At 42.3% G+C, this 12,695-nt stretch overlaps 1 protein-coding gene across 1 annotated transcript in view; it reads right to left on the reverse strand.

Moving 5' to 3' along the window:
• Window positions 1-12,328, reverse strand: part of dtx1 (deltex 1, E3 ubiquitin ligase) — a 49,149-nt gene extending 36,821 nt beyond the window's left edge. Inside the window, exon 1 of the mRNA XM_056238282.1 lies at window positions 12,053-12,328. Within this exon, the coding sequence (XP_056094257.1) occupies window positions 12,053-12,308 (256 nt within the window). The 5' untranslated portion in view covers window positions 12,309-12,328. The remainder of the gene's footprint in view (window positions 1-12,052) is intronic.
• Window positions 12,329-12,695: the final 367 nt, after the last annotated feature.

The raw sequence follows: 12,695 nt of genomic DNA on the forward strand, positions 1-12,695 counted from the left end.
ATAATTCACCTTGAGACTGCAGATCCTTCTAAGAGCACATTTGGCTGTCATTCCTAATGAGCAAAGTGGAAACTGTGGCCCTACGCTACTCCATTTTGGATCGGCCGCATGGGGAGCTCCTGCCAAAAAGCATCTGGCTGATATTATTCACTCCACCAGTCAAGACAAGACAAGTGCTGACCAGAGAGAGAGAGAGAGGAGGCGTCTTGGCTCTCCTACATCACCTTTACAGGTTAATTGTTTTAAAATGCTTCAGTGTGCAAACGTGATGAGAATAAAGAAGAGGCTGCTGTAATGAACTGCCCTGCAAGTTCAACAACTCATCTGTCAGATGGCCTGTAAAACACACACATGACACCTACATCAGCAGCGTGTGATGTGTCTATATTCTGACTCGACCAATGGCGTGAGTGTGGGGGCGGGACTACCTGTGTGTCGGACAAATAGAAGATAAGAGGCGGAGCAGAAGAAAACAATCATTATTTAGTCTATATGGTTTGGTGCCATTAGTGGTGCAGAAATTAACCAGCAGCTTCAACATGCACGTGTGTTTCCAAAAGTTTGGGGTCTGTAAAACAGCGTTATTCAATGTGTTGACAGAATTTCCACTGAAACGGGAAGAGAGGGCGGGACATATTGAGCAGCTCCTCCCCTTTTTTTAAATAGCCAATAGCGTTTGGTTTATATCACAGCTCAGCCAGAGCCCTGGTTTCCTCTTAATCTCTAATAGTTTCGAATCTCCTCCATATCGCTTTAAAATACAGCATTCTGTGCCGAACTCAATGGGTCCGATACGTTTTGTGGTCCGCGTCGACTCGATCATATGATCCGCTCTGTATATCGTGTCTCTGGACCGGAGCTGAGGCGGTTCGCGTGAAACCAGACTTCATTCGCCTCAATGGAAAGATATTTACACTGTCTGAATCGTTCCCGATCCCCTATATAGTGCACTATGTGCCATTCACCATGTAGAAAATAGAGGGTTTTCACTACGCGTCATCAATCCGGAAGTCGGCCATTTTGGAGGCACTGAACGTAAACAATGCCACTGAACTCAAAAAATTTGGCTGATTATTGCTGCTGAAAAATGGTCGAGTTTTGGTCTGTACTAATCGGTCGCATCGGGAAAAAACATTTCGAGTTCTATAGACTGCCAAAAGTTAAAGAGAAGAGTGCAAAAAACTGACAAAAGAAGGCGTTTGTGGTTGAGAGAGGCACAGCATCAGCTCATCAGCCACATGTGTAAATGAAGCGTTGACTATGGCTAAAATGTTGACGTAGTTAACTATGGCTACATTCACACTGTCAGTCCAAATCCGATTATCTTTGTATCCGATTGGAATCTGATCTAAAATGATGTCCACACTGTGTATCGCAACTGTTCAGATCCGATGTGTGTGTCCATGCAGCTCTTGGGCAATATGGCACTGACATTGCGTTGATGGAGGGGTTTGCATTTGCAATAGAAATGTCGTCTTATTTAAATTTTACAACATGGAAATGTGTAGCCGCCGCGCTGGACTACTCTAAAAAATGCTGGGTTGTTTTAACCCAAATTTGGGTAAAATATGGACAAACCCAAATGTTGGGTTAAAAATGCAATTAAAAAATTTACAGTTGAAAGTGAGAGTTGAAGTTGGGTTAAAATTTGAAATGACATTTTTAACCCAACATTTGGGTTTGTCCATATTTTACCCAAATTTGGGTTAAAACAACCCAGCATTGTTTAGACTGCGTATTGAGCTGCAGAACTGTAGGAGGCTGTTAGCTTTTTCTCCGCGCTCTTGTCTGCGCCGGTTTCAAAATATGTTTCAGAAATAATACTTTTCTGCTCGTCCGGCTCTTTGCAACAACACAACATTGTTTGGCTTTCATCCTCGTTCAGACTGAAGTCGATGTCCTGATATGTGATTTGAATAGGATTTCAAACCACATATGGATGTAGCTTGAAACGGATTTGATGTGCTTTTTTGGACTGACAATCTGAACGTAGCCTATGTCGGGATAAGAAATAGAAGGAATAATTGCAGTACGGGCTAGAGAAGCTTTACCACATATTAACTTTAGTTTGTCAAAATTTTGCGCTCTCTCCTGCTTACTAAGTCCTTCTCTATATGATTTCGCACCTACCACGTGTTTTTTCCGTGGTTTATTAGTGTAACAATGTGTTTTGTAGTACATAAACAGTGCAATCCATGCTGTTGTTTACATCCGAGTGCCTCCATAATGGCCGCGCATCCGGGTTACCGCCCAGAACGTGACGTTGGTGAAAACCCTAGTAAATGTGTGAACAAGTGACCGACTTCAGCCGCAACTATTTTTAGTGTAGGGGGCGGAGCTTCAGATTCTAGAGAGCCTTTGATTGGACAGAAAATCTGATGAGAAGCTGAAGTGCAGTGATGTCATCAAAATCACTGATCCATATTGGAGGAAGTGATTTATATCTTCAAAATGTGAATGTTGTCATTGTTTTGAAGAACATAAGCTTATAGATAACTAACTTATAGATAGGTTAAGACTAACATAATCATTCTAAAAGCCAAAAAACGTAATATCATGGAGACTTTATGGAGTGTTATTTTACCTTTTTTTTTTTTTTACTTTATTCAATTTCTGTGCCTGAAAACTACTGTTAGACCAAGCTGGAAAAAAAACGACATAGCACTGTTTTTTGTAATGAAAGATAAAAAAAAAGATATTGAATACTGAATAGAATATAATGAACAGTGAAAGTAACAGAAGCTCCTACAGTACATTTTTTCAGGCATTATTATGCATGAAAATAACTGAGGTAAATATCTATTTGCTATAGAATTAAGCCAACTAATATGATTAACATTCTTTTGGTTTCTCTACCCAATATTTTTTTTTAATTACAAATACAATGAAAATACAGGTATCGGTACTCTGTATCGGCGTCGATTACCAAAAATGAAAATATAAAAGTCTTTACGGTGACTTTATCAATTTAATGTGTCCTTGCTGAATAAAAGTATTAATTTAATTTCAAAAGACACCAAACTTTTCAACCGTTCGCTGGGAAACTGCTGCCATAGATGTTACCTGTACATAAGTTTCATTCTCAGTAAGAACACGGATGAATGAGACTCTATGCACGTAAATGCCCTACAAAAAAACACTTACACAACACAAACCTGCATTTAAATAACACACTAACACATTTGTGACCACAAAAGCCTATGAGTTTACATCAGCACGAATGAGTTTCTCACGCTCAAAACAGAGCTGTGGGATCTTAACAGCTGAATGTTAAACCGAAACATCAGTCAAACACACTCATACACAACACAATCAGTCAATCAGAGGCATAGCCATCATCATACCTGATCCAGAAAACTTCTAGAAATGACTGTAAACTCTACTTTCTGGACAGCAGCATGAAGGGCAAAAAGTAGCCAGATGCATAAAACAAAAACGTCACGACCTTGCAGGAGCATCTGCCAACCGGCTGCTTTAGTACTCGACAGAATTAAAGCCTCATGCACTAATCCAACTATTGGCTAAAGCTCACCCACTAACATCTGCCTTTCAGCAAATCAGATATCACATAACTTAATTAATATTCATGAGCCAGGCTGTGGCTGGCCAATCAGTGAGACCACAGGCTGTTCTGTTTTAATTAAAGACAAACAATTAGTCACACTATATATTAGCTTGGCGCTGACTATAATTAGAGTATGTGTATGACAGTAGTGTTTGTCAGGGTCAGTGTGTAATGTGTGTAAGGCGACTTGAGAAACGGCGACTGTGGGCGTGTCCTGCGGAAAAACGATTCAAATGAAGCTGTGTGACGCCTGTTGCAGTTTACATATTACATTTAATATTCAATAATGTTATTGATCTGCCTTACTTAAGGTGGACGTTGACGCAATTTTCTTTTAGAAACAAACTTTGTTATATTGTTTTCATGTTATCACTGTGAAAGCGCTTTGATACAATCTGTATTGTAAAAAGCGCTATATAAATAAAGGTGACTTGACTTGACATACAGATTCGTTCTCCAGCAGAACGCTCAGTTTTAGAAGCAAGAACACTGATTCCTACGGAGGCCCTAAAGGGACATGGTGATGTCCATCCAAATGAGATGGAGAAAAAATCCCAATGCTTTTTCATTCTCTCGCAAATGTTTTGCATTCCCCCGAGAAACTTTGAATTTGCTTGCAAAACTTTTTTGTTCGGATGAGTTTTTTTTGCATGAACACAAGATTTCTCGGGGGAACGAAAATGTTTTGCGAGAAAATGTAAAAGCAGTGGCAAATAATCCTCTCCATCTCATATTTTTTTCCTTCACCATGTCCCTTTAGGGGCTCCGTAGATTGCTAAACAATACACCTTGTAAATATTTTGAATTCTTAATGGATTCAATGATGGATGGACGGACGGACGGACGGATGGATGGACAAACGGACGGATGGATGGATGGATGGATGGATGGATGGATGGATGGATGGATGGACGGATGGACGGACAGATGGACGGACGGATGGATGGACAGATGGACGGATGGACGGATGGACGGATGGACGGACGGATGGACGGATGGATGGACAGATGGACGGATGGATAAACGGATGGACGGACAAACAGATGGATGGATGGACGGATGGATGGACAGATGGACGGACGGACGGATGGACAGATGGACGGACGGACGGACAAACAGATGGATGGATGGACGGATGGATGGACAGATGGACGGATGGACGGATGGATAAACGGATGGACGGACAAACAGATGGATGGATGGACGGATGGATGGACAGATGGACGGACGGACGGACGGACGGACGGACAAACGGACGGATGGATGGACGGATGGATGGACGGACAAACGGATAGATGGATGGACGGACGGATGGAGGGACGGATGGACGGACGGATGGACAAACGGATGGACGGATGGATGGACAGATGGACGGATGGACGGATGGATGGACAAACGGATGGATGGATGGACGGAGGGATGGACAAACGGATGGATGGACAGATGGACGGATGGATGGACGGACAAACGGATAGATGGATGGACGGATGGATGGACGGACGGATGGACGGACGGACGGATGTAGGGACAAACGGATGGACGGATGGATGAACAGATGGACGGACGGACGGATGGATGGACGGATGGACAAACGGATGGATGGATGGACGGAGGGATGGACAAACGGATGGATGGACAGATGGACAGATGGATGGACGGACAAACGGATAGATGGATGGACGGATGGATGGACGGACGGACGGACGGACGGCGACCGGACGGATGGATGGACGGATGGATGGACGGACACCATTAAAATAATAAACATGTATACCAGACAGACACTGATTTAAAATTAAAAGAAAAATTATTTTAAAAATAATTAATTAATTAATTAATCCATACTTCTACTATTTATAATAATACAACCTCCTATAGCAAAACCACAGTCGCTAAAATAAAGTACCTACAGAGAGATGTGTGAACAACAGAAAATAATGAAAGTCATCTTTGACAAAAATATGCATTCTTATAATCAGAGCAACAATGTTTAAGGCTTAGTGGATGACATTCCTGAAAAGTTCACATTCACACATATGCATTTGGCAGATGCATTTATCCAAAGCGACTTGCATTGCATTCAAGCTATGCATTTTTCCAACTCATGCATTCCCTGGGAATCTTACCCATGACTTTGGCGTTGTTAGCACCACGCTGTACTCTTTGTGTTATAGAAAGGCTGCGTTACTGGTTAGTTAGGATTTAAATGCCTGATTTAAAAACTTTTTTTAGCACTGATTGGCTGATGAGATTTATAACGCACCCTTGAATACAACACTGTATATCTCCGTCCAGTCCATTGAGCAAAACAAATCATTGCAGTATCACTTTGCAAATGAGACGTGTAAGAGAAGACATCTACAGCGCTGCAGAAAACCACAGACTCTCTCCTGAGACAAACAGACCGATTGAGTCTGGCCAGAGATCAAACCCCATTCAAACACACACAATCACATCTGCACTGCCGTTCATCACACACACACAGACCAGACGCTCTCCAGTCTTTCCTAATTAGACATGTGATGAAACCTCTAACAGTAAGTGATAAAGTTGAGTGTGTGCGTCATCCTGCAGCGTTTGTGCTCCAGACACCAATGATTCCTCAAATCCTGTGTGTTGTTGAGGAGAGTGTGCTGCTACTTTACTAAGTGATCAGAGGCACCATTTTTACCTTTATGGACCATAAAACAGGAGAAAAATCCACAGATGCACATAGAAGGAACCCAGAACACCTTAGAAACCCCCTAGCAACGCCTTGGAAACCATGCAAGCACCATAGCAACTACGTAGCAACACCCTGGCAACCAACCGGAACCCCCTAGCAACTGCATAACAACATGTTAAAAAAAAGATAAGAAAAACCCGCAACTGCATAAAACCATTCCAAAAACCACATTAGAAACCACATAGCAATGCCTTGGCAAACCATCCACAGCACCTGGAGAGCAACACCCTGACAACCAATAAGAACACCTTAGCTACTGCATAGCAGGTTGCAACATGTTAAAATCATTTAGAAACCCCTAGCAACTGCATAAAACATGCTTAAAACCACCTTAGAAATCTCATAGCAACGCCTTGGTAACCATCACTCTGTAGCATCACTCTGGCAACCAATCAGAACACACTTGATATTGTATAGCAACACACACTAAAACAATTTTAAAAAGCCTGGCAACTGAATAAAAAACATGCTTAAAACCTCCTTAGAAACCACATAGCAAAGTCCTGGCAACCACCCACAGTATCATAGCAATTGAATAGCAACACCCTGGCAACCAGTCAGAACACACTAGCTACAGTTCTGCAAAGCAACATGCTAAAAAACATTTAGAAAACCCTAGGAACTGCATGAAGACATAAAAAAAAACTGACAAAAACCAAAGCAACCAGACAGTGACGCCCTGGCAACCAGTCACCCGGCAATCCCAGACGAGCAGCACTCACATCAAACTATTTTCCGCATGAATCCCACAAGGCTGAAGGAAGAAGGAATTCTCCAGGGCTGAGCGATGTCAGTATGACCTTAGTGACCAGCTGCTGTTTATTAGAGACAGCACCATACTGCATACTTACTGCACACGAGGAAACCTCAAACTAAATGACAGATCCAAGCAGTCAGGGAGGGACACCACCCCTACACACACACACACACACACACACACACACACACACACACACGAATCTCAGAACACTAAGTCTATTAAGAGAGCTCCATCTGGAAGAACCAGGACACCTAAAATAAGCATGCATACATCCAATTCAGAATATTACACTTAGTGTTAAGTGGTCCAAAATTTCACACACGCAAGACAAAATGTCTTATCTTTAAAGTTTTCTTATTTAATTTTAAATGATCTGACCTCATCTTTCTGATCAAAGTTCAGTCAAACCCATCTAGTCTAAGAGACCTGCATTTGACTTATAAGTTAACTCAATTTGGACAACATGTAGTTACTGCATTTTTGCCTTTGCACAGCTGCATAGCACTTCAAATACAGAGGACAGTGAAAAAAATTACAAGTACCACATCTACACCCCACCCTCTACCCCTAATATAAAAATGTAAAAGAAAGTAAAACCCTAGAAACTATGTAAAAACAGTTAAAAACATATAGCAGCGCCTTGGCATCCATCCAAGCGCCATAGCAAGTGCTTAGCAACACCCGGGCAACAAATAAGAAAACACTAGCTACTGCAAAGCAACATGCTATAATCATTTAGAAAACCGTAGCAACTGCATAAAACATGCTTAAAGCCACCTTAGAAATTACATAGTAATGCCCTGGAAACCATCCAAAGCACAGCAACACCCTGTTAACCAGTCAGAACACACTTGATATTGCATATAGCAACATGCTAATAACCATTTAGAAAAGCCTGGCAACTGAATAAAAACATGCTTAAAACACGATATAAACCACAAAGCAACGCCTTAGCAACCATCCAAAGCACCATAGCAACTGCATAGCAACACCCTGGCATCCAATAAGAAAACCCCAGCTACTGCATAGCAACATCCTGGTAACCAGTCAGAACACACTAAGAAAACTGCTTCCTTAGAACTAAAAAACATAATTTGCTTAATATATTAATCATTTTTCAAAATGCAGACGCCCCCAAATTGAAGGTTTTATTGGATTTACCTCACTTCTAGGAAAGATTTTGTTCCCAATAATAACCATGGGGCAAACCCACACAAACACACTTTTAAATGACAAAGTACCTTAGATTTAAAGGGATAGTTCACTTTAATCCAAATTAAACATGATTTAATGACTCGTAAATGTAAGTACACATTGATGGCCTAAGACACGAAACGAGCGGTTTGTGTGAGAAAACGAACAGTATTTATATCGTTTTTACCTCTTGTAATCACAGCCACGTCCAAGTGATCTGAGGGCGCCGGCGCTTCGGTCTGGGCAAGCGCCGGCAAGCGGCGGAAAGCCCCGGTGTATTCGGGTTCAAATAAATATGGTTTTGAAATAAATTCTACGTTGTCTGTTGATATACCGAAATCGTCTTCCATTGCGATTTCCTGTATATCTAAATATGTTTAGATCTTCACAGTGAAAGGTAAAACGTCCGAAATCTCTGTGTAAACAATGAGTGACGTACACGCGCGAGAGATCACTTCCAGCGCTTGCGCCATCAATGTGTACTTACATTTACGAGTCATTAAATCATGTTTAATTTGGACTTCTCTGTGCTGCTCTTTGAGGTGGTGACCATAGACCTGCATTATATGACTGACAGACAAGAACGGTTTGACCTAAAAATATCAAAATTGAAACTACTGCGGAAACAAAGACACCTACATCTTGGATGCCCTTGAGGCAAGCTAAAACATATCAAAAATTAATTTCAAAGTGAACTATCCCTTTAATGTTTTTAGATTAAATTGACTACTAGCTTTAACACAACAACAGAAAACTTTATGCATGTTTAGAATGTTAAAAACTCCCAAAGGGAGATTTAGTCAGTTTTAGCTCACTTCTGGGGAAAATTTTGTCCCACAAGTATAACCAAGTAAACCCACCCATCCCACACACACAGAGAGAAAGAGAGAGAGACAGAGAGAGGGAGAGAGAGAGAGAGGCAGCATCTGGAAGTTGGTGAAGCAGAGAAACCACAAAGTCAGAGGTCATACAATGAGAGACGTTGATTTCTCATTTTAAGTTTAGTCTGGTTTTACGGATTAGCAGGAAGGCCTAAATATCCAGAAGAGTCTGTGGCCTGTTTTTCCTTTTCCTTTCACAGATGAACTACTTCCACTTAAAAAACCTTCCTGCACCCAATCAGTTTTGAATTGACATGCTGGTTATTATTGGTTAGTACCAGAACTGTGCTGTTTCTCCAGCAAAACTTAGCTAAGCTGCATTAAACTAGTTAAGAAGCCAAGAAGAAAGAGACACCCGCATCCAAGTCACATGGAAAAGACATTAAATGTTCAGAGATTGATACAGAAGCATTGACTCAACCGAGTTTAGGATCAGGACTATCTCTGTTTATGACCAATTGCAGACAGAAAATCTGTGGGAATATTTACTTCTGTATCTGGTGATGTTATTTCCACGGAAATGACACACTTCATCTTTAAAAGATGTGCTGTAATGAACACAAACATGCACCAAAATAACACACAGCTCTGTTTTCCACAGAGCATCCCATGTGTCCTAATTTAACCCTGAACTGTTCTACTTTAGGTCATGTTCTCTCATGAGGGAAAACAGTGGCCAGCGGCAATGGCATCATGCGAACAGAGAGCCCTGGGGACGTGCCGATCTGTGTCTGTCTGTGTGTGTGTGTGTGTGTGTGTGTGTGTGTGTGTGTGTGTGTGTAGAGAGAGAGATGGTCTTCAGAGAATATCAGCTCTTGGTTGGAACCGCACAGATTTTCCAAGAAGTCAAAAACCCTGAAGCTGTCTTTGTTCATCTAGTTGACTTCAAATGCAGCGTGAACACTACTAGCACACGAGAACCTCTCAGGCAATCTCTGACGCTTATTTCTGAACGTTTAACCTTGAAAGGTGTGCTTTTGATGTGTGGGAACTTTAGTAAGTGGTTAGACAACTAGTCATTTAGTTCACACATTCACATTCAATTCACATGCACTTCACATGCAAAGTTCTTACCAAGTATTTTTGAATATCTAAACATTCTTAAATCAAGATACATTTACTTCAGAAGCTAAATTGAAAGTCTTTTTTCAAATTTAAACTGTCAAAATTAAGTGAGTTTATGATTTAAACTAGAATAAATATCTACAAATGGTGTCAGAAAAATAAATCTAATTCAAAGGGAATACAAGATTATTTTTCTGACACCACTGAAAGATGTTTAGTGAATTTTTTTTTAAATAATCCTATAATTTACTCGCCCTCAAGTCATCCTAGGTGTAAATTACTTTCTTCTTTCAGCCAAACTCAATCTGAGTTATATTATAAAATATCCTGGCTCTTCCATGCTTTGTAATGGGAGTGAATGGTACCTTGAAGCTCAAAAAAGCTCATCCATCCATCATTAAAGTAATCCAGGGGTTAATAAAGGCCTTCCGAAGCAAAGAAAAATATCCATATAACTTTATAAACTACAATCACTGGCTTCCGTTAACAACCGTCCGCGAGTCTAGTTCCGGCGGAAGAGTGGCCTCTGACCCGACGCATGACCTCTAACCCGACGCATGGCCTCTGACCCGACGCATGACCTCTGACCCGACGCATGACCTCTGACGCGACGCATCACGTATTGATGAATGCAGAAGCGCAGAGGATCGAGTAAAACAAACACCGGAGTCTAAAACGAGAATTTTTCAAGAGAAATGTGGGAGGAGCTTGAGTTTGTTGTTTGAACCGCGAGAGGAGTCGACTGTCACCTGAGTTTACGCTACTCCTACATCCTACGTCATGTGTCGGGTCAAAGGTCACTGGTCATGTGTGGGGTCAGAGGTCACTGGTCATGTGATGGGTCAGAGGTCAATCGTTATGCGTCAGGTCAGAGGTCATTTGTCATGTGACCGGTCAGAGGTCACTCGTCATGTGACAGGTCAGAGGTCACTCGTCATGTGACGGGTCAGAGGTCACTCATCATGTGACGAGTCAGAGGTCACTCACAGAGGTCACTCGTCATGCGTGGGGTCAGAGGTCACTCGTCATGTGACGGGTCAGAGGTCACTCGTCATGCATGGGGTCAGAGGTCACTCGTCATGTGACGGGTCAGAGGTCACTCGTCATGCGTGGGATCAGAGGTCACTCGTCATGTGACGGGTCAGAGGTCACTCGTCATGCGTGGGGTCAGAGGTCACTCGTCATGTGACGCGTCAGAGGTCACTCGTGAAGTGACGGGTCAGAGGTCACTCGTCATGTGACGGGTCAGAGGTCACTCGTCATGCGTGGGGTCGGAGGTCAATCGTTATGCGTCGGGTCAGAGGTCAATCGTTATGCGTCGGGTCAGAGGTCACTCCGCCGGAACTAGACTCGCGTACGGCTGTTACCGGAAGCCAGTGATTATAGTTTATAAGTTATATGGATATTTTTCTTACACAAACGCATGGCTTCAGAAGGCCTGATTTGAGTCGTTTGGATCACTTTTATGATGCATGGATGCGCTTTTTTGGGCTTCAAAAACTCAGGCACCATTCACTCCCATTATAAAGCTTGGAAAGAGCCAGGATATCTTTTAATATAACTCTGATTGTGTTCGGCTGAAAGAAGAAAGTCATATACACCTAGGATGGCTTGAAGCTGAGTAAATGATGGGAAAATTCGATTTTTGGGTGAACTAACACTATAAATTTGATACATTTTAAGAAAAATATCTTTTGCAGTGCATGTAAAGTGGATTTAAATTGAATGTGAATGTTTGGACTAGCCTAAACACTGACTAAAGTTCCCACACATCAAAAGCACACCTTTCATGGTTAAACATCAGGAAAAAGTGCATCAGCGGAGTGATGTGATTTTTCTTGCCGTGTGTGTCCGTGACTCACCCGTGTCTTGTCTGAACTGATGCATGGACTGCAGGTCAATGACGTACGGCGCGAGCTGCGGATCCACCTGTCCCAGTATGACGGTCCCACGAGCGTCTCCCTTCAGGACGTTTTCGATGTGATGACAAACGGTGGCGCTGTACGGCCTCCATCGGCCGTGTTCGTTCATCCATTCCCAAACCACCACCCGTGCCATGCTCTGAGACGAGTATCCTCCTCCCAGCGACACCAGAACCCCGGAGCCGGGTCGAGCCATGGGACTCAACTCCACACCAACAGCAGGAAGAACGGAGTTCCTGACAGTATATGTTCCAAAAGAATGTTCTTAGACTGTGAACATTCCGAATTCTTTGTGTCTGCCGAAAGAACGACCACATAAACAACACGAGCTGCTGTGGAAGTCAACGCACGTCCTGCAGAAAAACGAATTAGGCTCCGTTCACATGAGGGATTCGCCCATGTAATCGAGTTTGCACACATAAACTAGATTAGTCTCTAGTATTCCAGCTCTGGAAGTAATCATGCTCTCCAAAGTAAGTAATCCAGAACAGATGATCTGAGATATTAGATCTCGTTTTGAAGGAGTCCAGAAACTGTTAGTGACGCTCAAAGAATCTTGTAATCCTGCAGTCCAGTTTTCTGG

This window comes from Rhinichthys klamathensis, unplaced genomic scaffold, assembly GCF_029890125.1.
Source record: "Rhinichthys klamathensis goyatoka isolate OS25496 unplaced genomic scaffold, OSU_Roscu_1.1 h1tg000514l_1, whole genome shotgun sequence".
NCBI classification, from domain to species: domain Eukaryota; kingdom Metazoa; phylum Chordata; class Actinopteri; order Cypriniformes; family Leuciscidae; genus Rhinichthys; species Rhinichthys klamathensis.